Below are 27,914 nucleotides of genomic sequence, written 5' to 3'. Positions count from 1 at the left end.
TGTGGTGGAGCATGGTGGTTTTCTTCCATGATACTCTGTGGGTGGTGTCCAAAACATGGTCAGCCAAGCCTGAATGGCCATAGTTGTGTTTAAGGATGTACGACTTGTGTTCCTCCAGGCGGATGGATGCTGATCTGCCTGTCTGTCCATAGTACACAAGCTTACAGGAACAGGGTACTTTATAAACTCCAGGCAGAGAGAGAGAGAGAGGAGGGGAGCTAATCTTTTGTCGAACGGATATGGGTAGCAAGTTTGCGGTAGGGCTTAAATGCTGTGTGTAGGTTATACTTTTTTAAAATCCTGGCTATTTTTTCGGATGTGCCACGTATATAGGGTATGGTGATGGCATTTTTAAACTCTTTCTGAAGAGAAGACCGGGGAATGGGGGAGGAACTGATTATTTTTTTGATACTATGATCGCTGTAGCCATTGGAGAGGAAAGTGTCGTGTATGTGGTCAAGCTCAGTGGTAAGGGCGGTTCCACTAGAACAAAGATTGTGGGCTCTCTTGGTTAGAGTTCTAATAATGCCATATTGTTGAGAGGGGTGGTGGTGGGAGAGTTTGTGAATGTATCTGCCTATGTGCGTGGGTTTTCAATATACACTGAAGGCAAGTGTACCATTAGGAAGGCGTGTAACTAAGGTGTCTGGGAAGGGTAAACAATTGTTCTTTTAATTTTCCATTGTAAACTGGATTCTTGGATGTAGACAATTGAGGTGACTGAGAAAGGAGTCTAATGTGTCTGGGCCATGAGGCCAAATGGAGAACATATCATCTACATATCTTAGCCAGATAGAAGGTTTGAGAGGGGCTGAGTCTATTACTTGTTTTTCAAAATCTTCCATATAAAAATTGGCAGGGGGGGGGGACTCATGGCAGTTCCCTCTATCTGCTTGTAGATTTTGTTCTTCCAAGAAAAATAACCAGAATTGATGGCAAAGGGAAAGAGATCTAAGATGTCAGAAGGAAAAACGTTTTTTAAGAGTGTTAAGGTATCAATTAAGGGAATATTCTAGCTTGGAGGTGCTATTCTAGCTCGCCTCCTCGTGGTGCACCCTGGGTCATGCTAAAGAGCTAGAGTGACTGGTGGCCAGTCGCTCTAGCCTGTGCAATTGTGCAATCTCCTGACCATACTTACACATGGAAACTAAAAACCTTCACAACGGTTCTTCTTCTTCGAACCAGCTGTTAAGGAATATTGAACATAATATCCATACCTTCCAGCTAAATGTTGAGGGTATTAGCGCATCAAAACATCTTTCTAAACTTCTACGAGAAAAAACGTCAATCTACTTCTCATTCAAGAATCACATATCGAAACTGAAGATCAAGTTAAATCTAGAGCAATAATCCCTGGCTACGACATTCTCGGGATTACTTACAGTCATAGCTATGGCAACATAACATATGTCCAAAATGGTATTGAGAATGCTGTGCTGATATCTTCTTCGACTGATGATGAAATCCATAAGATAGCTGTTAAAATAGCGGACATTACGATTGTGAATGTATATGAACCACCTGCAACTGTTTGGCCAAATGATGTTCTACAGACATACTCCCACCCAATAGTGTACTCTAGAGACTTCAACAGTCTTAGAAATACGATTGGAATGATCAAAACAGGGAAATATTAGCTGAATATTTCCCTGTTTTCACTTGGTTTCTGATGCCAAGGAAAAAGGCACCTTTAAATCAAGAGCCTGGAATAAGGAATATAACCTGGATTTGACATTTGTCTCCACTGAGAGTGAAAATCAGCCTCTACAGACTTTCAGACATATTCTTGAGGTTTTTCCAAATAGCCAGCACCATCCCATCTTTATGGAATTAGGAGCCCAAATTCCAGTGATAACATCATTTCCTAGACCAAGATGGAATTTCCAAAAAACCGACTGGGAAAACTTCACTGCAGATCTAGACGCATGCCTTAGAGGAATTCCCCCAACTTACAAAAACTATACACGGTTCACTGGAGTAGTTATAACGGTGGCAAAAATACACATTCCTTGAGGCTATCGAAAAGAATATGTGCCTGGATAGACGAATGAAAGTGAATCCCTGTATCGCGAATTCCTTGAAAGTAAGGATCCAGAGATAGGAGGAGAACTGCTCCATAGTCTCAACGCTGCTCATAGGGAAAAGTGGATTCAAATAACTGAAAACAGATTTCAAACACTCTAGCTGCTCATATTGTTTTGCTTTCTAGAGCTCCGATAGATAAAGAACATACTAAAGCGGTAAAACGCAAACTAAAGGCTATGAAAAACTCAAAAGAATCAACAATTCTCTTTGCCTTTTTCCCATGAGGAAATATCCTCGGCGCATCAAAACAGGGAAGGCTTCTGGATTTGACAATGTTCATAATGAATTCCTGACGCACTGTGGACCTTATGCAAGATTGTGGCTGGCTAAGTTCTTTAACGATATACTTGAAAGTGGCTGCATTCCTAAAGAATTTAAAAGGACGAAAATCATTGCTGTGTTAAAACCAGGTAAGCCAGCAGACAGAACTGAAAGCTATTGCCCCCATAGCCCTTTTAAGTGCAACCTAAAAATTGTTGAACAGGATCAGTGATAAAATTTTGGAACGTGTTCCAATAGAACAAGCAGGGTTCAGAAGAGATTGCAGCTGCACAGATCAAGTTCTCAGCTTAACAACCTGCATTGAAGCAGGATTTCAAAGATGCTTGAACACTACTGCAGTCTTTATTGACTTAACAGCGGCTTACAATACTGTTTGGAGGGACTCATATATAAATTTCTTAAGGTCATCCCATGTAAAATATTGGGTCATCTCCTAAACAACTTACTGTGTGATCGATATTTCAGGGTAGTCACCAGAGGAAGCATCAGTAAACAGAGAGTGCTTAAGAATGGATTACTTCAGGGCTCAGTGCTTGCACCACTGCTTTTTAGTCTTTACATCACAGATATTCCTAGGAAGTTTGATTATGCAGATGATCTAGCTTTGGCGATCAGCGACAAGTTCTATAAAAAATGGAGATTAACACCAAATTCTGGTAAAACCGAATGTTCTTGCTTTCACCTGAACAATAGTCTTGTAAATCAAAAACCAGAGATATATGCTGATGGAACATTAATTTCATTTAATCCTACACCTATCTGGGAATAACTCTGGATAGAACTCTGACATATAAACAGCATATGATTAATATCGCTGCTAAAGTTCATATCAGAAATAACATAGTTCAGAAGCTTTGTGGCACTTGAGCCCCAAAGGCACTTGGGGCTCAAGTGCCACAACTCTGCAGTGCACTCAATGGGTCTAGTTTACAGTGCAGCAGAGTATGGTGCTTGTCTGGATCAATAGTTACCATGTCAATAAACGAGATACTCAACTCCACTCTGCATTTAATAACAGGTTGCATTAGAAGTACACCCTTACAATGGCTCCCTACTTTGAGCCACATTGCTCCTCCAGAACTGCAATGACAGGAAGTCTTGCTTCGTGAATATAAAAGAATTTTAAATAACCAAATCTCCCAATACCTGAATTTATTCCAGATGCTTCATCCAATAGACTAAAATCCAGAAGACCTGCCATAAAAACCGCCCATAATCTTCTTAGCCAGAATGATAGTATGGTAAGTAGGTGGGATATACTGTGGTCCTAAGCAGTATCACCTGAAGTTCGCAATCACAGAAACATCTTCCAAAAACCATCTGGATTTGACCTGCCCAGGAATATATGGACGACAGCTAACAGGATTTGTACAGGCAATGATGTATGTGGAGACTTACTTTCAAAGTGGAGTAAGATACCAAATCCCCACTGTCCCTGTGGAGCCGAGACCCAAACCATTTATCATATAGTACAGGAATGCAAGCTGATAGCATATCCAGGTGACTTTAAGGATATCTCTGACCTATCCCCAGGGGTGATCAACTGGATCAAAAACCTAAATGTTAAAATATGATTAATCTTCTGTCTGATGCTTGTCATAAATATCATATTTGTATTTCCCTGAATGTAGACTTTTTTTTTTTTATTAATCATGTGTATCTTATCTATACTCATGTGTACAAGCCATATGATAAATAAACAAGGGAATATTGATAAACAATGAGGAGATATCAAAGCTTACCAATACGTCTGTGTTATTTAAGGTTAAATTTTCTGAGGGTTTTAAAATGGGTAGTTTTTATATAGGATGTGGAAAATCAAGTGGGGCGGGGGAATCAGAGAGTTGGCTAGCTGTTGTGACAGTTTGTAGCAAGGTGTGTTAATGGCATCTACTATAGGTCTTAGTGGGGAATTCGGTTTGTGGATTTTTGGTAAACCGTATATTTGGGGGGACGGGAAAAGAAATGCACGAGTTTTTTAGTGTTGTTTGGGGGGGGGCGTTTTTTAAAGTTTTTTAAGTTTTTAAATTGTGTTTTTTTGTGGGGGTGTGTTCTAGTGGGATGTAGGTAGAGTGATCTCGGAGGATAATCTCCATTTTTCAATTGTATTCCGTGGCATTACCTTTATCCGCTCTGGTGATGACGATACTTATTTCTTTCTGTAATTTCATGAGAGCAGTGCATTGGGGGACGATAAATTACTTTTTTGGAGGCAAAGACTGGGTGAGGATGTTGGCAACGTTAAGTGTGATGTTATTTGCTATCTCCGGCGCTAAGGGATAGATCCCGTGTTCGATATTAAACATTACATCAAGCACCGGCACTTCTTTCGAGCGACTGGAAATTGTGGCCGACTGTCTGAGCAGTTGAATTTGCGGTTGCAGTTTGGCTTTACACAGGCTGTTATATTTCTTGATATTTTTATTTTTTTAAATTCATTTTGTGCAGAAGCTTCCAATATGCCAGAGAGAATAGACCAAAGTTCAGGGTTAAGTACAGCCAAGAGCTCTGATTGTAAGAAGCCAATGGCGCCGTTCGTCTGAGAGGGTGGCATGAGTAGCAGTGATTTGTTCCTGCAGTTATATATGCGGAGGGCTTTTTTTGAAATGAAAGTTGATCTTTAGCTTAATGCAGTTAGGTATCACTCTAGTATCCCGACATCTTTTTATAAAGGCCAGCCTATTAAGTTGCCTAGATAGTTGTAGTTTTGACTTACTGTATTGTCTGGATTTAAGTGCTATATCTCTTCCATGAATGATCAGAATCCATGTGCAGAGGCTAAAGTGCTGTGAGGACATCATGTTGGAGGTTTAATGGATTGTATACAGCACTCAGAAAGGATTCAAACAGAATTTAGTACTTCCTATATTTCGTCTCAGTCACTGAGACATCTTCAGGGATTACAAAAAAACTAATGTAACATAAACACAAACTTAAAAAAGTATAACCTACACACAGCATTTAAGCCACATCGCAAACTTGCTATCCTTATCCGTTCGACAAAAGATCAGCTGCCTCCTCTCTCAGTGCCTGGAGTATATAAAGTAAGTACTCTGTTCCTGTAAGCTGGCGTACTTTCGACAGACAGGCAGATCGGCAACCATCTGCCAGGAGGAACACAAGTCATGCATCCAACCATGACCATGGTCAGACAGGCCTAGCTGACCATGTCTTAGATACAACCCACAGGATCTCATGGGAAAAGACCACCATGCTCTACCACAGCAAATTCAAAAAAGAGACTCATTTTGGAATCAGCAGCAGCTCTCAGAAATCAACCAAATCTTAATAAATACAGTTGCATTAAGCTTCCTGAGATTTGGAAAACACTTATCATCAGAGAGCCCACCTTACATTCCAGGCCATCTACAACCGTCCTTAGAGGGTGCTCCACCTAGATAGGACTTTAGTGTCACCCATGTGGTTGGGCATAGTATTGTGTGATATTTGTGTTTATGTTACATTAGTATTTTTGTAATCCATGAAGATGTCTCAATGACTGAGATGAAATGTAGGAAGTATTAAATTCTGTTTTAATCCTTTCTGAGTGCTGTATCCAATCCATTAAGTCTCCAACATGATGTCCTCACAGCACTTAAGCCTCTACACACGGATTCTAATCATTCATGGAGAAGATATAGCACGCAAATCCAGACAATACGGTAATTCAAAACTATGACTATCTAGGCAACGAAATAGGCTGGCCTTTTTAAAAAGACGTCAGGATACTAGAGTGATACCCAACTGTGTTAAGCTAAAGATCACCTTCCATTTCAAAAAAGTCCTCCGCATATATAACCGTGCCAGTTTTGCACTACTGCGGGAACAAATCGCTGCTACTCGTGCCACTCTCTCCGAGATGAACGCCTACATTGGCTCCTTCCAATCAGAGCATCTGCTGTACTTAACCCTGAACTTTGGTCTATACTCTCTGGCATATCAGAAGCTTCCGCACAAAAAAGAATTTCAAAAAATAAACGTATCAAGAAATATAACAACCTGTGTAAAGCCAAACCGCAACCACAAATTCAACTGCTCCAGACAGTAGTTAACATATCTTCCAAAAGGCAGAACGACGATGCCGTCATTGCCCTAAGCCTCGCCCACAATTTTGCGGTCGCTCCGAAAGAAGTGCCGGTGCTTGATCTAATGTTTAATATCGAACGCCGGATCTATCGTTTAGCGTCGGAGATAGCAAATAACATTAGGCTTGATGTCAAAAGAAAATTGAAAAATATCTAAACAAAGTACTTTGCAGTTACTTTTGTATATTTTTTCTGTGCATACATCTTGTAGTAAACAGCTCATAGCTTTGTGTACATTCCAGCATATAAAACAAAATAAGTTTTTGCATACAACAAAATAAGGAAGATTAGGGTCAATGCCCATAAGTTTCAACAGCTTGAAATGATTCAAATTCTTTTCAAGTCATGTCATTTGTCGGTACACTTTCTTTAGCATTCAATTTATCTGAATGCATTAACAATTCCCAAACATTTATTGAATGAAGCAATTCTCACTGATCCCTCATTCAGTCCAAAACCACTATGCAATTTTTGCTTTCTTATAACCACATTCATATTTCTTAATTCAATTTAAAGAATTTTTTTTCTTATCACTGGCACTCAGTATTTCACTCGTTTTATCTAGTCAATGTTGAAGGATAATTTTTTAATATAAAAATGTTTACATAAGGTATAGACAATAATGCAACACATGCTTATTTAATGGTGACTTGAACTATAATGCTTACTACTCTCCAAGTATATATACATACAACATAAATATATACTTATATTTAACATAAATATATACATTTATGTTCACACACACTTATGAAGCAACAAACATTCGAAATTATAAAGCAACACTCGGCAAAAACACCATGAATTAGTTCAGTCAATTGGTTCACGATTGGATAGTGAATCTGCATGTTTCGCTTCTAGTATATTTTTTTTGGTTAAATTTTATTTGTAAAATTATACTGTGTCAACTCTCTGTAATATAAAAAACCTCAAATGAAATTCTGATTTCAAGTCATATAAATCTTTGTTTCTGAAAATTTGCATTACATAAACGATTTGGTTTCTGCACTCAATGACTGCATTATAAACAGCTGTTACCACATATCTTCTGCAACTGAAAATTTAAATGATGTTAGGAGATTATGTATTTAGTTACATACACCCTCTGTCCAAAAAGAAACCAAACTTTTAATAGAAAATCAAACACAGGCTACTTATAATTATTCAAATCATTTATTTCAATCAATATATTCTCCCTCAGCTTCAATGTGTTTGGCATGGTCAAGTAATTCGTTATATGAGTTTTTATATTGGTTTTTGGGATACTGTTGAGGGTCGTGGTTACTGCCGCTTGAATGTTTTAAATGGAGTCGTATCGCTTTCCTTTCATCCTCAAATGAAGTCAGGGGAAGAGAAAGTCACAGGGTGCTAAATCAGGAGAATATGGTGAGTGATCCAACACACAAACTTTGTTTTTTCTCAAAAACTGTCTCACAATGTTCGAACGATGAGATGATGCATTATCTTGCAAAAGTGACCAGCTGCCTGCATCATGATATTAATGCCGTACGTGATGAATTCTCACTATCAATCGCTTCAAAACTTCGAGATAAAACTCACCACTGACCGATTGGCCAGGTGGAAGAAATTCTTTGTGGATAATGCCCTTGGAATCGTAGAAACAAATCAGCATTGTCTTCACTTTGACTTCTCCAAGCGACTTTTTTTCAGATGTCCCTCTTCCGGTGATCTCCGCTCAGCACTCTGGCACTTTGTTTTGGGCTCATAACACCACCTTTCGTCACCAGTAATGATCGTTTCAAGGAATTTCGAGTCCTTACGAGCGGTTTTAATGAGGTCCTTGCAGTGTTCAATTCGATACATTTTTTAGTCATCGGTCAACTTGTGGGCAACAAATTGTGAATTCAATTTGTGAAGGCCCAAAAAAAACTCTTGGTCAAAATGTTGTGCACAGTTGTTTTTGGAATTCCCAATTGATCTTCGATCAACCTCACGGATGATTTCGGGTTTTCTTTGATGAAACACGCACTTTTTGGATGTTAACTTCGCTCAGTCCAGTTTTTGGACTGCCCGGCTTTTCGTCATCCTCAAGCAACACACGGCCACTTTGAAATCACTTAAACCACTCATAAACTTGAGTACGAGATAAGTATTCATCACCGTATGCTTTTTGAAGCATACTTTCATGCATTTCAGTAAAACATTTACCAACTGAACACGAAAGTCAATTGCAGCTCTGTTTGAAACTCGTTTTCCGATCATTCATCAAAACACGCTGTCACTCTCGGCACTATAACTCAGCTTCTAATGAAAGAAATGTCATAAATAGTTGATACAACACTAATGAAGATTGCCGCTTCTGACAACAAAAAGATACAACAGCTGGCGCTACTAGTTTCTTCTATTTTCGAAAAATTCGGTTTCTTTTTGGACAGAAGGTGTACTTTCTCATGGACGATTTTGGGTTTTTTTTTTTGATGAAATCACGCACTTTTTTGGATGTTATGGTCCAGTTTTTGGACAGCCCAGCTTTCTGTCATCCTCAAGCGTCTCACGACCACTTTGAAATCGCCTAAAACCACTTGTAAACTTGAGTACGAAATAAGCATTCATCACTGTATGCTTTTTGAAGCATTTCGGTAAAACTTTTACCAAATTAACACAAAAGTCAATTGCAACTCTGTTTGAAACTCATTTTCGACCGTTCGTCAAAACACAAAAGATTGCTGCTTCTGACAATAAAAAGATACAACAGGTGGCGCCACTAGTTTATTCTATTTACGAAAAATTCGGTTTCTTTTTGGACAAATGGTATACTTTGTTTCATGCTACAATACCATTTTCATAATTTAAAATCATGTTATTTGAAACTGTATACAGTGAGGGATTCATGTACAAATATAAAGGATGTATGCCAGCACTTAGATACAACCACCACTTGTATCTAAGTGATAGCTGTATTTCTCAGAGAACCTCAAATTGCATGCCTAAACTACTGTTCACCTAACTAACACTTATGAGATTCCTTATATAAAATGATAAGCCTTTTTATGTCACGTTTGTATGTCATTTTTTGAAACGTTTTGAGACTCAGGAACTACCCTGAGTCTTCAAAATTCAAGGAGAACCGGCCTACCGGTCCGGAACTCAGGAGGTTGGCCGCTGTAGGCACCAGAACCCCCCCTTTCGAGTCATCAGAATTCAAGGAGAACCAGCCTACCAGTCAGGAACTTGGGTGGTTGGGCACCGTAGGCGCCAGAACCCCTCTTTCAAGTCATTAGAATTCAAGAACCAGCCTACCAGTCCGGAACTCAGGGTGTTGGGCAGCAGGGGGGGGAGGCGCTTTGTGCTTTTTGAGTCTTCAAAATTCGAGTCATCTCGCTCCTGAAATTCTAATAACCCTGCTGACCACTGATTACTTATCTATGAAGTTTGATTTTCTGTGGTCTAATCACTAAAACAGTGAGGTTATTTCCCTTCAGGACCTCTCCTCTCGACTCAAACAGGCTTCCTTTCTCTCTCACTCCAATCAATCAATCTGAAAGTGATGCCAAAATATTTGCTATTAGTAATGACCAACACAAATTATTGTGTTGGGTTATTACTACCTACCAGAATACTGGAAAATCTCACCATCGTCTTCACAGTGGATATTTTCTTTGCAGATCTATTCCTATTCTACAGAGAATCCTAAAGCCAGCCACTCTCACACTAACTTTTGATGCTATAGTAATTTCTATTTTTCTTTGTCAAATTGTGATTACTGTTTTATGCTAACTCAATCAAAACATCTAATCTGAAAAAATAATTGAAATAATCCTTTCTGGAATTAGGTTCTTTCAAGCCATCCTCCACTACATCCAAAACCCTGAACTACTATCAAACTACTTCTCCAGTATAGTGGATCAACAACCTCAGCTTCACACTCTTTTCCTCCAACTCATATACACAACCAAGGCAAATCACTCAAAATTAAAAGAAGAAATTGTTGATCTTTCAACATCAGAAAAATCCTTAACAGTTTAGGTACCAACATGCCTTCAGATAATGCATCTAAAAATTTTCCGAAATTTGAATCTAATAAACAGGCCTAGAAATAGATCTGATCACTAAGCATCATAGTCAGCTGTCCATCTTTTGCAATTCAACTGCCAATTTATTCTGTGTTCATTCACTGTCTATGGTGAATGATTTCTCCACCTAAATTTCCAATGCCAGAATGCTTCTATCATGCTCTTCTTGCTATGCTTTAATGATAGCATAAGGATAGTAATTTCTACTGTCATTATGCTGTCCTCTTTACCTTTTCACTTCACAAGAACATACTGCTCAAAAATGAATATCCAATGTTTAAGATCTTCCATAACCAATGTCTTGAAGACTAACCCACTCAGCATTCTCCAGTGGTGCAAGGACAACTTAGTGAACTTCGATGCTATCAAAACTCCTATCTAATTTCTATAAGAGAGATATATGTCATTTCCTTTTACCTTTGATTAGTCAGACTTCAACTCAAGATCAGATTCATATACTGACTTATACATTTTGCCTTTCCAGGCACAACTACATCACCAAAAAATTTTGTATTCATATTTAAGATGCCAGATCTTATCTGCACAACTTCAAACATTATATTATTATTATTAAGAGATCTGCAGGGAGTCAGGGACTCATCAAGGGAGGCCACATACCACACATCATACTTATTATTGAATTAATTCACACCGCTTGCACACACACACACACACAACATCCAATGGCAATCCATTCCAATTACGCACCATCCTATGAGAGAAAAATACAGCCCCCCCACTCCCTTCTTAGCAGCATTCATTCTTGTCTTCCTCTTATTCTTTCCCCACCCTCCATAGAATGAAAAATTCCATCAAGTGAAATTTTGTATGACCCTTTCAGAAGTTTGAAAGTCTCAATCATATCACCCCTCTTTCTCTCGTCTATAGTCTACAAATTCTCAATGTCTTCATAATCAGCATTCCACAATACTGATATCATTTTTAACACTCTCCTTTGCATCAGAATCACAACAGAAACCAGACCAGACCTGCACACAATAGTCTAAGTGAAGTCTTATCAAGGCCTTGTAAAGAGGCAAAATGGCATCTTCACATGTAAAAGTTCATTTCAGCATTGCTATTATCTTTTGAGTTGTATTTACAATCTTTGCTACATGGCACCTAAATTTCAACTTGCTATCTATACTAACACTCCAAGATCCTAGCCTGATGAGTTTCTTCTAGATAATGTCACCAATAAAATATGACATTGGATATCTAATCACGGCAAAGTGCATGACTTTACATTTACTGATATCCATTTTCCTGTGCCCACAATTCCAGCCTATTCTGCAAATACCGCATATCAGTGGCATTGCTGATTACCCTACTTATTTTTGTATATCAACAAATGGCTTCCCAATATCATTAAAGTACAGATTGATTGAAATCTTGCAGACTCACATCCTCCATATACCACTTTTTGATATCTATCAGTCAACCATCCTCTTATCCACACTAATATTTTATAATCCAAACCCATATTCTCCATGCTGTATTCTGTCAAAATTTTGGGTTTGGATTATTTTATAATCCAACCCCAAGTCTTCCATGCTGTATTCTGTCAAAAGCCTCAGCAAAATTCAAAAGTATCACGATATATCCATTTCCCTTATCTAGTTCAATGGCAACATTGTTATAAATGTGAGCAAGATACTAAAATATGACCATTTCTTTTAGTTTGATGTAGTTTATAATTTTTTTTTTTCACTAGAGGTCATGCCAGTAGAATAACTTGTGATCAATTCATTGTTTCTCTAGTTTACTGTATGTAATGTATTGTCTTGTATATTTGTATATGCTCTAGATGATGATCTTGATATGAAGATCGAAAAGACGGGATATTAAAAGAATTATTTATAACACAATTGTAAAGTCCATAATTTCTAAAATGAACTAAAATATGACCTTCCTTTGTAAACCTCATGCTGTTCACTGCAAAATAGAGATTCACTATCAACTTTATTACAATGCAGCAAGTACGATAATCAATTTTTCAAAAATCTTCACCACCACTCCTGAGGTACTGATTGGTTGACAGTTGGATACATTGATCTTTGCACTACCCTTGTACAATGGGATTACCATACATTGTTTCCATTCCTGCAGAATCTTCCAATTCTGAGACTCAAATTATATAGCCTGGTCAAAGGAATAGCCAGTTTAGCCGAATGCTCTTAGCACCCATGCTGATATCCTGATAATCATCAGTCCCTATTGATGAATTCTTATTCAGTTTGTGCAACAGCTGTAATACCTCGTCCACATACACTGAGTTTCTTAATCCAGTTTATTTATTTATTCATATGGAGTTTCTTCCCTTTTTCTTCTCCGTCCCTATTGGGATGAGTTGAGCCCCTCATGGGGGGTTAAGTATTTATGGCTGTAGATCCGTGTGTGTTCATGGGGCCGGTTTGCCTGCTTGCAGGATGAAAAACGCCAGTTAAACTGGCGGAAAAAACCCTACTGCCCATGCCTAAGACCGGCTAACTTGGCCATGGCTGAGGAAGATCCTCAAATTCCTCATGTCTTCGATGGGAATCGAACCTGGGACACTCCTTCCCCAGTCATATGGTTACGAAGCACACAGCCACTAGGCTAACCGCGTGGGCTCTTAATCCAGTGAAGTAGCAGCAGCGAGCTCAATGTTGCATACACCAAGTCGATAGCTTTTAACAAAATGTGACCTCATTATTGAACCTCTTCTCTCTCTCTCTATCTCTCACACCATCTGCATTTAGAAGAGTTATTCTTTCATATTCATTCTTTCTTTTACTTGCAGCATATTGATAGAATTCTTTGGGGATTGTCTTTATCTTGCGGAGTCACTTTTTTTTTACATTTAGCTCTCCATACAACAGTTCTGACTATTCTAGCCTGCTACTTATAATTTTCATAATGGACATCATCCTTATGCACACAGTATGCCTTTCACATCATTTGTTTCTCACAAATTTCTTGCTTAATAAGATTACATATCCATTTGACTCCTATCCTATTTACTCTTCAAACTCTCAGGACACATTGTGATATTCATCATTTAAGTATTTTTTTAAATGCTTCCCATACAACAACTGATACTATTCCACAGAACTCAGTTGGTTATAATTTCCTGCTTTGTAGTTCAACATGTAACCTTTTCTGAATGGAACATTCATAAACTTAGTCACTTCCCAAGTGAGTACTGCATGATCACTGTCACCAACCGGACGCAGAATAGTTATTTTTAACAGAAACACCCTCTGACATTATAATCAAATCTAACACATGCTGCTTGAGGAAGTTTTCCTGTAACAGCTCAATAAATTCAGTTTCATTCTTCTCGTGATATTTTACTGCTAGCCAATCAATTTTTGGATAATTAAAGTTTCCCATTATGAGTACTCTTTTTGCACCCATCATCTCTATTTGGTGATGCATTTCTTCATCACTAGCAACACCTAACACCAGATGGATTCAAATTCAAAAACGTTCACATGTAAAGATAAGGATGTCATTTTGGCTCTTTACAAAGCCTTGATAAGACCTCACTTGGACTATTGTGCACAGGTCTGGTCTCCTGGGTTCCATTGTGATTCTGATATATACTGGAGAGAGTGCAAAGGAGAGTGTTAAAAATGATATCAGGATTGTGGGATTGAGATTATGAAGACAGATTGAGAATTTGTAAACTGTAGACCCTAGCATACAGGAGAAAGCAGAGTGATATGATTGAGACTTACAAACTGCTGAAAAGGTCATACAGGATTCCAATTGATGGAATTTTTCAATTTATGAAGGGTGGGGAAAGGACAAGAGGTCATCCTTGGAAGCTGAGAATGAATGCTGCTAAGAAGGGAGTGGGGGGCTATATTTTTCTCTCATAGGATGGTGTGTGTGATTGGAATGGATTGCCACTGGATGTTGTGAGTGCAAGAAGTGTGAATGAATTCAAGAATAAGAATGATAGCTGGTGTGTGTGTGCATGTAGTATGTAGCCTCCCTTGATAAGTCTCTGACTCCCTGGAGGTCTCTCTTAATAATAATTTCATTTTAAAGACAACAACCTCCAGTTATTTAAGTAACACACCAACAGGATATTCCCTTTTCCTTAACTCACCCAACAACTCATGCTGCAGGTCTGTGACCTCTCACATGTATGTACATCACAAAATATCACAAACATCTAAATTTAGCACAACAGTTTGCCAAATGTGAAACAGTCGTCAGGCAGGAAAACCTTAATCAGAATCACTAATAAATGTTTAAGTGATACCAAGATAAATTCCATGCCTAAGGATGTATTCTTGTAAGTGTCCATTCAATTTCAAAAAGTTTTACGTTTCAGAGGTAAACTGGTTTGCCATATAGCAACAAAAAAAAAACGTTCAATTCTTTCATTAATTTTTCCTTAAATAGATTGTGGTGCCCAATGAAGCCTTTTAAGCTGAACCCACAGATTCGAAATACACATTAATATATCCGTTTACACAGAGAGAGAGAGACCTATGTGCCTCGTATTATGTTTACAATTCCAAATTCATCAAAATTCATTTAAAACAATCCCAAATTAAAAGAGATTATATCTACCGGTACGATAATTCATTTCCTTACAATTACACCGCTTTAACTTTTAATACATTGAAATATATACAAATCTTACTTCTCGATGAATTTGACATTTCACAACATTTATATAATTCATATCTCGCTTCAAGCGATTTACCTAAAGACAAACATAATAATATTTTTAATTTCAACTTTACCATGGTTCACGTGCGTATTCCTCCATATTGTAACTTCGAAAGGAAATTGCGTAAGAAAAATTACAGCGCCACCATGCGTCGCTATCACATAATTTTAAAGAAAAAACTATGAAACAACTGCTGAAAATAAAGGGCCAAAAGGCTTCACTTCGGCGATGCAAAATTATTCAAATTAAGTGGATATTGAATCCAACATTATTTCAAAGCCGAATAGAGAAACTACAAGAGTTTCGTTCCGAATATAGAAACTATAAAGTTTTGGCGGATACAAGCGTAAACAAACCTTTCATGACAGGAGCAATTCGTGGTAAAGGTGAGTAAGTTCTGATCACTTCAGAGCATCTGGCGCTGATATGCAAAATTTTAATTTTAAAAAGGTGACTAAATATCCTCAAGATAGAGTAGCTACGAGAGAGGTGAAACAAAAACAGATCTTTCATCATCATCATCACTATCTCAGGCTTTCACTTCCCAGGAACTTACCCAGGCAGTTAACTCATTGAGGACTGGGAAGGCAGCTGGACTCGATAACAGCTAACCTGAATTCATTAAGAACTGTAGACCAAAAACTATTAAATGGCTTAGTTCTATGTACAATAATATCCTGGACTCTGGCAAACTTCCATCAATTTTTAAAAGATCCAAAATCATTGCTATCGTAAAACCTGGCAAAGACCCTACAATTGCTTCCAACTACCGTCCTATCACTTTATTAAGCATTTTCCTAAAACTTCTCGAAAGAATGCTATACAACAGAATTTCTTCAAGTGTACATCCACAGGAACAGGCTGGCTTCAAACGTGACAGAAGTTCTTGCGATCAAGTACTGGCCTTGACAACCTTTATAGAGAACGATTACGAAAAACAATTGAAAACAATAGCGGTATTCGTGCACCTCTCTGCTGCCTATGACACAGTGTGGAGAGAGGGTTTTATCTTAAAATTCCTAGAAACTATCCCATCACCAAAACTTGCCAACCTAATTAATCAAATACTAGCAGACAGATGGATACAAGTATATCTCAATGAATCCCAAAGTAAATTATTTAGGATTAAAAATGGCCTACCTCAGGGGTCAGTTCTTGTCCCATTGCTTTTTAACTTATATATTAGTGATATCCCAGAGACAGCATCACGGAGATTCATACATGCTGACGATATTGCCATTGCAACTCAACATTCAACATTCCAAAAAACTGAGAACACCTTAACTGAAGATCTGGCTGTGCTTTATAAATACTTTAGACGATGGCGATTACAACCTAACCTGAACAAAACTAAAGTAGCATCCTTTCATTTAAGTAATATCCAGGCCAACTATATCCCAAAAGTTTACTTCAGAAATAAACAGGTGAAATTTAACAATCATCCAAAATACCTAGGAGTTACCCTACATAGAAGTTTGACATTTAAATATCATCTAGAAAATATTGCTGGAAAATTAAAAACTCGTAATAATATAATAAATAAACTTGCTAGTACTTCTTGGGATGCTAATGACAACACACTGCATACTACCGCACTGTCTTTGGTCTATTCTACAGCAGAGTATTGTGCTACTGTGTGGCTGAACAGTGCACACGCTTCTTTAGTCGATGCCCAGCTGAATCAAACTATGAGGATAATCTCTGGAACTTTAAGATCTACTTCTGGAACTTAAGATCTACTCCTGGCTACTGGCTCCCAACTCTCAGTAATACAGTCCCTCCTTCGCTCCGTAGGACCCAAGCCTTAAGCAAATTATGGACAAAAATAATTGGAAACAGTTCCTTGCCTATCCACCGAGACAATTCCTTCCATACTTCACAAAGACTAAAATCCAGGCACCCTACCTGAAGGAGAGCAATACAAATAAACGACCAGAACTTCGACCTATGCGAATCATGGGGAGAGTATTGGTTTCAACGTACCTCCAATCTTCAAATTTCAATTTCAAATCCGACATCTCGTGTGGAGGGCTTCAATCTCCATAGACATGTCTGGACCACTTTAAATCGGATCAGAACAGGACATGGGAAATGTAAGCATCTCTTTCATAAATGGAGCTGGTCCGATACTCCAAACTGCGAATGTGGAAGAGGAATCCAGATTATCAATCACATTGTGCTTGAGTGTCCTATCTACTCATTCTCAGGTTCTAAAGAGGACTTTTTTAAACTGACCCCAGAATTCTTGGAGTGGATCAGGGATTTAAGGATTAAGCTCTGACTCCTGATTCTTAATTATGATGTTAAATCATTTCAACCTAGTGTAACCCCTTTAATATGATTTTTACAACTGTTTTTATGCTGTTTTATGTAATCTCTGTGTATTATCCTGAGACCTATACATCATACGCTAAATAAATAAATAAATTTTAAAAAGGGCAATTAAAAAAATATTCAGAATTATTTTTTAGTCTGAGATAACGAAAGGCTTGATGAATTTTCTTCCTGTATCAAGCTTTCTAATTAATTAAATAGCTTTTAATTACTTTATTATTAAAACAATTAATTATTTTCACCCAGCAGGATCTGGGTCTGAATTCCAGTGTAGCATGGAATTTTGGAAATGTCTTTAAGTAGCTGATACTTTTTGTTTCCAGTGTGTGATGCCATCTCCATTACTAGAGGCTTGAAGTATTTGAAAAATATCAAGTTTCTTCTGTAAAGCAGGAACCACGATTATTGAAACCTTATCCCACCATAGTGCTAATGGCAAATGGGTCCACAGCCTTCTGTGAAATTGATTGTTATAAAAATTGAAAATAATAAAATATTTTATCATAAAAAAATTAGCTAATGCCTTTTATTCCCTTATAGGGAGTAGGCGAGGCCTTTATACCCTATCTAACTTTTGGAGACTGAATGAGAAGTTCAATCTCCACCGGTAGCCAATCAGAGACAGTTGACCCATGTCTATCACTAATTATAGCACCTACCGATGAAGAGGCTGGCAAACAAATGCTGCTATCTCTTGGTACCTAACCCTAACAAGATATGTTACTGTCTGAAATAATGTGAGCGCTACGGTCGATTTTCTTGAGTTTACGGGACGAAAAACCCGAGTTTCCGGGAGGAAAAACCCGTTGTGCCAGAGATCGACTAACTCGGGAACCAGTCGAAGAAAGGCTTAGAAAAAGTTCCTACAGTCGACGACTAGACTTCAACTTAGGTCTAACTACGAGCGACCAAGTGCAGAGGACTCAAGCGTCACTTCCACTGAGCTACTACACAGGCCTTCTAAAATGTTTTATTCATAGTTTGTTTTATCGTAAGAAGAAAACAGTTACACTTAAGATTATTTCATAATTTGATTTTTTTGCATACTGAGAATAAGTTTAATTCATCAGAAGTTGCCTTAAATGTTCGCTGCAACTAAAGCATGTCTTTAAGAAACTCAGATATTCATTCATGCAATATTTTATTGTTTCTTCTAGGACGGAAAAAATGGTCAAACAGGGAAATAATTATTATTACTCAACCCCGAGAGAAAAAATAATGAAACTATATTAAATTTCAAAAGACAAATAACTTCTTAAAGTGTATGTTCACGTATAAAAAATATTTAACGGAATTAGTGTTTTTTCGAAAATCTAAACGTTTTTGTATTACGAGCAAGTAAAATTTAGTTACTTTTCCTTAAGGATATTGATAACACTGCTTCAGAGACAGAAACACAAAGTGTTTCTCACCACTCAAACTTGGAGACACCAACTTAGAGTGGTGACAAAAACTGTTGTTATTCATTTCACGTTTACGGTAAAGTTTTCTTTGTATAATACGAATTTCGTTTTTAAATTTTTAGTTCCAGATGATATTGAATTTAACCAATTTCAAGTTTATTAGATTCTGTAATTTTGATAAAATATCAAATTTACGCACGTTAGTAAATCATGAAATCCCTATTTAGTATTCGTAACAGATAGCATAAAATGTAGAAGAAATATATAAGATTAAAATAAGTTGAATTTATTTACATGTGATAAAATTATATAATTGACTTTTTCAAACGATGTTTATGAAAACAAAAACATAATTCATAGCTGTTTTGTACATTATTAATTATAAATTTATATTATACAGCTTTTTTAAAGCTCTATGACCATTCTATTGTTATTTATTTGGACATTATTTTATCAACTAATATTTTATTTTGGGCAATATTTTATCAACTAATAAGTGCCTCCACTAGAGTAACATCAGTGACATAAAAAGATGCAGGTGGAAGTGGATTGGCCATGAACTGAGAATGGACAGTAAGAAATTCCAAGTGCTTTACCATGGATTTTGGAACGACAAAGAAACCAAAATGCCTGAAATTAATGATGAAGAATAAGAGAGAAATCTGGCTGGGTATGAGAGAAAGAGAGAGAGTTGTTGAGAATTAATAGCTTGAGAGAGAGAGAGAGAGAGAGAGGTGCCTGGATTGCATTTTTCTGGACAAAGTTCATTGAGAATTTTTAGGGAGGTTTTTGGAGTGCAGGAAATTCCAAGCCCAAATGTCCAATCCCAAGTGTTACAGGAGTATATTTTTCAGGTTAAGAAAATTTGGATTTATATAGTGTTAACAATTTTTCTGATAACAAGTAGTATCTTAAACAGAAAAACACATGAAGTTTTTTGGAGGATGAGCTTGCGGATATGATCTGATGGAGTAAAGTCTGATGGTGACTGTAATTCTCATATTATCAAAAGTAAGGACGCGGGACTTTTCTTATATATAAAAAAGATAGGACTGTAATTTGGTAGCATTAGGTTTTACTACTGGAAAAGGGCGACAGATAGATGTTTAAGGCATTCTTTATCGAAAATTTGAAGCTTGGAATGTCTAAACACTATCAGATTTTTGTCAGATGAAGAGGAATGGAATGCACTGTCATCAAGATTGTGGATATAATTTGAATTGACTGAAATATCATTAATGTGGTATATAGGAGCCCAAATGAATGGATGCGGAGGCTATGCTTCTTGGAAGATTAGGATTTATGCCTGGAAAAATGTCAAGAGAAGAAATTATTCACAGTGATACATAAAGAATGACCAGAGAAAAGGCGACAACTGAACTACCAAGAAATCGTAGTAGATAAGCAAAGTGGAGTGCAGTGGAGTTATCAGAACGGTAGAATGGGTGCAAATCAAATCAAAAGCAAAGCAATTTTTGGTAATGGGGCAACTCCTCCTATCAAACTAGGCTAAAAGGGATCGTAAATAATATTTATTTACGGAAGGATTATCACTTTTACAGACCTCCATGCATATTTTGTGAAGGCAAAGTAACATACGTAAAGAAACATAGTACTTGGTACAAGACTTGATCAGAGCAGAAACGATATATAATTTGAAGTACTGAACATGAAGAACCGATAACTGAGAGTAGAAAACTTATCAACGGAATGAAAAATATAAATAGAACTAACAAAAAAATGAAAAAAGCAAACTGAATTTGAAAGAACTAAAGAAAGGGAATAAAAGGAGCAAAAACATCTCATATGCATGACAAATCAGCAACATAACAGTGTGCTGACCATTTTATAAGAGACAGAAAACTGTGAACTTGCCACGTGATTTTATGAAATGATGTACAATATTAAGAGAGGTTTCGCTGGTTCGAGAGAATTGGGAATTTGGTTGGTTTGAGAGTAGTGGAGGGTAATTTATTTTGTTCATTCACCACAAAAGTGAGAGTAGATAGTTTTTTTTTTTTGTTTGTTTATGGCATAGTGATTTTTTCAAATAATCTTTAGTGAAATGTTAGTTTTACAAGTAAGCTCCGATGTCAGAACTAAGCATATGTCCTGGAAACGTTAAAAGGCGATCCACAAATTCTCTAAACCTTTACTTGTTATGCAGCTAGTGATGACGCAGGCTAGGAGATTGCTGTGTGAATTCTATGCTCGTGTTCGTTGATTAACTAGGGTGATGGACCTCCACGTGCCAAAATGTTGAATTTTAATTATCTCTCGATTATTTCAGAGTGAGAGAAATAAAACTGATAGTTCCATGGGAGATCTGTCATCGATCATAGTGCTTGAATGGGAGTTATAGGATATCTTCTGATGAAATTTTTCGTTATATGGAAGATGGGGAGAGAACACAAGGTCATCCATGGACGTTAAGCTTGCTCATAGTCAAGAAAGGGATAAGAACTAGGTTTTTCTCCCAGAGAGCAGTGAGTGAGTAGAACAATTTATCTTTGGGAAAGTGAGTGCATCTAGTGTGAATGAATTTAATGGACGGTATGATAGCTGGTTTGGGTGATTCATCGCCTCCCTGAATGAGTCCTTGACTCCCTGGAGATCTCAGATAATAATGATAATAATAATACATCCTCATGTTTGATATCTATGAAAGATTACAAACACGATATAGGATAGGTGTTAATACAGGAGTACAGCTTTCGAGAACAGTAAGAAAGATACTACGAGAATCAAGCGATTTTACACCCAAGTTATTCAAGGTTCTTCCGGATTTTTTTTTTTTTTTGGTGGTAAACAAGAGAAGGAATGCAATTAAGTTTTCTTGGCATAGTGGGGAGTGATTTAGCTTGGTTAAGAGTTGAAGAAGTATGATAATAGATCAGCCTTATCTTTTGGGGTGAGGATAAAATGGTAGCACCTGCATGTGTGTGTGTGTGTGTGTGCGTGAGAGAGAGAGAGAGAGGTAGAAGCATGGAAGAAGAGAAATGCATGTCTAATAGCACTGATGAGTTACTGAAAATCCGAACTGCATTCCAGATAGAAGGTAAATTTTATGTACATTGTGAGATCTAGATTTTTTTAAGTTACAGCGCAAACTGCATATGAAAACAAAGTCCCAGATGAATCACTGCAGCACGATGAACTATTTGCTTTTACCACCATTGTATATTTGTTGGAGAACCAAGGCTTGCAGTAATTAAGTGTCACGATTACTGCTGAATGAGAAATGAAGAACTGTATTTCGTAAGAATAAGTTAAGCCTCTTGCTTAGGGTGGCTTAAATTGTTTTCTCGTCTAGACCAGAAAAGCAGAAACAGCAGTCAACCCAAGGGAATAAAGAAAAGAAATTATAGAGCTCTTCCCTCCTGGTATACCAAAGTTCAAAGTGCACAAAACTAAGAGTGGTCAGAGAGATGATGTCTCACCGAAAAGGAATTTGGGAAATATTATGGACTAAAACGTCACCACAGCAAACTGGAAGTTGAACCATTTGGTTGATTGAAACCGAACTTAAGCATAGTAAGATGGTTACTATTAAGCCAATGGTTTCTTATATATCTGAAATTAATAGGTTCATGAATTAGTATTGGTAACTCGGATGTCATGAAAAGTCCTAGGAAATTTTTCTAACCATAAACGGATTACAATTTAGGTCTCTATAACAAGCTTGATGGTAGCCGGCCTGGTTGGCCGAGTAGTCAGGGTGTCCAGCTAAGAGGGTGTTTGTGATTATCCTACAAACTTTGTGTGGAAAGGGAATCTGCGACCCTACCACTTATTCTAGCAGAAGAGATCATTGCAAAACTATGTGAGATACGGCGTCTACGGACGTCAAATGAGATTTTTTTTTTTTTAACAAGCTTGAGACTTCGTGAAATGATTCAATCAGAAAGGATTCCAAATTTATAAAACTTGGGTAAAATATGAACAGTTCAAATTTCTGCAAGAATGGATTGCTTTATCATACAGTTTTCCTCCAAAGTTGTGAAAATGGAGGTCCTATCTTATATGACGTCTAGATGAGGAATCAACAAGACGAAGACAATTTTCACGCACAAAAAAGAGGAAAGCAAATACTGTAAAAAAAAAAAAGCTGTGGAACTTATCAAATATAGCAAAAAAAATAAAAAATAATAAAAATAATAATAATAATAAATAAATAATAAATAATTCTATTGTGTTCCACTTGGAGCTTAAGATCATGATAGCACATGCATTCCTACCTTCTCCCCTGATTGTAAGAAACTCTAATACAATTACAATTACCAACAGTTAGATAAAGTACCATTTCAATAACCAAATTTCAAAATAAATAAAAAAGAAAAAGGGGAAAAAAAAAGAAAAAAAGCGGTGATTTGTTTGGCATTCCCAATGAAATAATGTGAAATTTACTCTGAGATTCGTGTAGAAAGGAGATTTGCAAAAAGAAAACAACGAAATGCTATGAATAATAACAAAAAAAAACAAAAAAACTACTCATTATGGGCTAGTGTAGGTCTCATCGAAGGCGATGCAGAAACACATCCCCTTTAATGATTCCTCGATCTCTCTTTATTTCTCTTTTTCTGGACCTTCAACGTGGTATGAAGCATAAATTCAATGAGAAATATTTGGATAAATTGAGCATTTTGTGACAAATATACAGAGAATAAAATGTAAAAAATAATAATCAGGAAATATAGACGCTCGTGAGCTCAGATTCTATAAAAGTACCATTGAGTTATTAAAATAAAAAAATAAAATAAATAAATAAAACATAAAACAGAACACAAACTAATAAACGCTAGCCAACATTATGAAAAATAAAGAACGTCACGTCATTAGTTCGCGAACAGAAACCAAACTAATGATTAAAGCATTAGCAGTGAAAGCAGTAAAAGAAATATGCAGGAGACATTTTTCAGTTAATGATCATACATTGTTCCAGGGCTATCTGGATGGTTAAGTAAGAGATATTTTGAAAACGATAAATAAAAAATAGACCACAACAGATTTTTTCTATTTTTATTTCATTAATTCCCTTTTTTGTTGTTGTTTTTGCTAGAACCGCTCCAAATAAGATTTCCATTCTTACTTTTACAGTATCCAAAAACTGAGCTTAAACAAATACCAGTTTGTGAATGAAATGATATTTCAGGTACTTCTTGACCAAGAACAATGACTTCATTAGGAGAATTCTAAGTAGCCGTTGCTGCTTCTTGAAAAGCATCCTCTACCGAGTGTAAATACTATCTTTTATTACAGTGATTTTTAAGGGCTTCAATCACTATGGTGATCATCGATGGATGAAAAATTGTTCTCATTAGTCGACAGTGGCAGAAAACCTAGAAGTGAAGTTTGAAATTAATTCAGCATTCCAAATCGACACTTAAAGTATCAGCAATATAATTTGGGCAAATCCCTTTCCTTTAGCACAGTCTGGGAACAAAAACAGACATGAAATCATTCTCTAATTTAAGTTTTTGTTCTTCTTCTTTTTCCTTTTATGTATTAGGCTATGCGGCCAGTTACAATCTCATCCGTATTCAGTATGGTTTTCTCACAGTTTATATTTATATTTAAGTTTATATTCTAAAATTTGCGAATTTTCATGTCAAATCTTTCCGTCAATTTATCCAAATATTTGTCGTTGAATTTATGCTTCATACCACGTTGAAGGCCCAGAAAAAGAGAAATAAAGAGAGATCGAAGAATCATTAAAGGGAATGTGTTTCTGCATCGCCTTCGATGCAGAAACACATAGACCTACACTAGCCCATAATAATGCATTATGTTTTTCCATCAGTTTCTATATTTCTCTGTGATCTATTCTTGTATGTCTTCAGTTTTTCTCAAAATAACTATCATTAGTTATTTTGTTATCAGTATTTTACTCTTCGTTATAGTTCAAATGAAACTAATATTTAACACTTTTCACCTTTACTATCACTTCAGTAAATTTTTCGACGCCGATTTTACTTCTAAAGAGATTTAGAAGTAAAATGGGGTAAAATCTTTACCCCACCCCCGAGGTGGGGTAAAGATTTTACCCCACCCCGAGCCAGCATTTTCGTTTTGTCTTTCGAGATTTCAATATTAAAATATTTCGCTTTAAAGTGGATTGACTAGTGGAGATGGTTGGAGAGAAACCTTCAACAGAGAAAGATAGAGACAATGGGGAAGGCCTATAACAATAAATGGTTATAAAAAGGGCTAGAAGAACAAGAAGGTTTGAATGGTATGTTGACTACTGAAGGTCTTCTTCAGTGGTTGCAAAAATAACTTCATCATCTACAAACAATATGATATCGACATTTAAGTGCACTTTTAAGAAAATAAAAGTAGATTTAAACGTAGAAATGGAAATGGCAATTCAATCCGAAGTGTCTTATTATGGAATTCTCGTCGATATTACTAAGTAAAGTAGTTTACAGTGAGAAATTTCGTTCCCTATTTTAACTGAAGTTTTATTCTGGACGTATGATATTGATTTAATTAATGAATGGGGATTTAACATACTAAGCTTTCCTATTAATTTTATCAAAAGCTTTGATATAATCTATGATTAACTGCTATATTAATTTCTATATTCTATTCTCTTTGCTTTTCTAATAACATCTTTAAAACAAATTAACCTTCAGTGCACGAAGTCTTTTTGAGAAAAAGCATTTTGTTTTTCATCTATCTTATTTTTACAAACTGATAAAAATATATTCTTTATTATTTTTTAATGTATTTTATAATTAGAGTTTGAAAACTAATGCCCCTATGGCCATTGCAATCTATAAGCGTTTGTAGTTAGGGTTATAAGTTTCATGGGAACAGCTTGATTCTATCTACTCGGGAAAGTACAGTATTAGGCTCATTATATGGAGCAACGTTAATAAAGCCCAGTACATTGAATTTCCTAACAATAGATCAATTCGTTATTCCAGAGATTTATGAATTACTAACCTCTCCAAAATCGGCGTATGTAAATATGGCAGCCTTTTTGAGTTGTTTATTTATCCCTCTTCTTTCATAACCAATATAACTAACCTCGAAGATGGAAGACACCAAATATAAAATATTTGGTCTCATCTATGGCAAGTATTTCACTGAAGGCTGAGAGAGTTTCAACGAAATACTTTAGGCAAAAACAATTTTCGTGAAGTAATATTTGTTACTAATACCGGGATGGGTAGTGAACAGTGGGAGGGATTCCAATATAGAATTTGGTCTTTCAACCAGGATCTTAGCCTTGGAGCACTACAAGGGAAAAATCTGAAAAATTAATAAATATGTTTCATTTGACGAAGTTTTTTTCTTTTTTCTTACTGAAAATACGAACTGCATTATCAATATACTGGATGTAGATGGTGTTGTGTGTAGTGGAGGATTAAGTAGTGTATATATACGGTGGGTTGTATGGAGAAGGGTGCCCTATCGATGAGGTCCTTGGAGGTGTCATGTAATAAAATAATAATAATAACAATTCATATATAATTCTGCTTAATATACGCTGTATTGGCCTACTATTTGTAATATCGTTTGTATGACCTCCGGTATCGTAATGCTGGCAATATTCACTTATCGCTAGAATTTTTATTAGCGTACTATTATGACCTACATACTTCACATCTTGTTGGATCCTAACTTCAGCGTGTTAGAATCAATGGTCTGTCACGACCAAGTAACTTGGCTTCGTAGAAACCTAATTAATGTCACGCTATGACAGGACAGTTTAATCCTAACTACTAGGATTAAACATTTGTATGTCTGCTAATTGTTTGTGTTCTTCTGACAGATGTGTCTGTCTTGGGGATTGCAAAAATCGAATTTCTTGGAGAAACAATCCTGCCATGATATAAGGTTGGCTAACTCATCTTAGTTGAAAAGCTTTTATAAAAGTTTAGTGTCCTGGGTGGGATTTGAGCCAAGGCTTTTCCAACCAAAGGGCAACATTGTTACCGTAGCTCAAAAGATACTTTTGCAATCACTAGATTCGCCAGTTCCATAGAAAGCATATATGACATATTTATCCATCGTTGCACGAGACACAATAAACATTGGCGCCTGGAAAGACATGTTTATACTTATTTATGCACATAGTAAGTAGTACGATATTTTGAACGCGCGTTCTACATGTTGTAATATTATTCATGCATGCATGAATAATAAAATAATTTATAAAATAAAATAAACTCCAAATTTATAAAATAATTTCTTTTCAAATAAACTCCAATTTTTGTTATATTATCGCAATAACTAGCCGACATGTGGACGAATACATTTGGAACATACTATATAGATATTCAATGCATATATCGTCAAACGCTGTGTAAATCAAACCATTTTGAAATTAAAAAGTAAAGGAAACGTTTAAATCTAGAAAAATAAAAGGTAAAAAATTATAGTATTATTTTTTAACGTAGTCGCTTTTCTTTTTTAGAAACTTTTGTTTAAAATAGCTCACAAAATTCTAAATGCCATGTATGTATCATTCATTATAATATAAAATGCATTTTTTGCTTCTTTTTAGAAAGATAGTAATTATTGTTTAGGACGAAGTCCGCACTGCACATTGGATGAGGAAGCATTTCAATTCTATACTTTTCACTATACTATACTATGCTAACATTGTTTTGTAACTGTCAGAGTTTTTGACCTTTTCTAACCACAAAAATCTGATAGTATGTTGTTCATTAACAGTGCAATGGCAAAGCATAGATGACATATTTATCCCTCGTTGCACGAGACACAATGAACATTGGCACCTGGAAAGACATTGTTTAGATTTGTTTATGCACATAGTAAGTAATACGATATTTTGAACGCGCTTTCTAGATGTTGTATTATTCATGCGTGCATGAATGTTGCCTTTACCTTTTTTTTATTCTTTTGGATACAGTTTTATTTAGCAGATACTACACAAAAAACTATAAATGAATAAACGACTTTTAAAAATAAATAATAATTTATTTTTAAAAGAAACTGTTCCAGAAACTTATTTTAACATCGTTCACGAACATTGCCCTGAGTTTTG

The 27,914-nt window shown here is 36.3% G+C and overlaps 1 protein-coding gene across 2 annotated transcripts in view; it reads right to left on the bottom strand.

The window, feature by feature from the left end:
* Positions 1-15,286, bottom strand: part of Tim17b (Translocase of the inner mitochondrial membrane 17b) — a 116,648-nt gene extending 101,362 nt beyond the window's left edge. The window contains exon 1 of one of the 2 annotated variants that reach the window (XM_090393175.1): positions 15,232-15,286. In XM_090393175.1, coding sequence (XP_090249301.1) covers positions 15,232-15,257 — 26 coding nt within the window. In that variant the 5' untranslated portion in view covers positions 15,258-15,286. Of the gene's footprint in view, positions 1-15,128; positions 15,183-15,231 lie in introns of those variants that run through there. The other variant, XM_090393176.1, reaches the window with a different exon arrangement.
* Positions 15,287-27,914: the final 12,628 nt, after the last annotated feature.

This window comes from Typopeltis vanoorti, chromosome 5 (genome assembly GCF_054136105.1).
Source record: "Typopeltis vanoorti isolate ZY-2024b chromosome 5, IOZ_Tvanoo_1.0, whole genome shotgun sequence".
Taxonomy (NCBI): domain Eukaryota; kingdom Metazoa; phylum Arthropoda; class Arachnida; order Uropygi; family Thelyphonidae; genus Typopeltis; species Typopeltis vanoorti.
The sequence above is the reverse complement of the archived record's forward strand: the minus strand, read 5'-3'. Positions and strand labels throughout refer to the sequence as shown.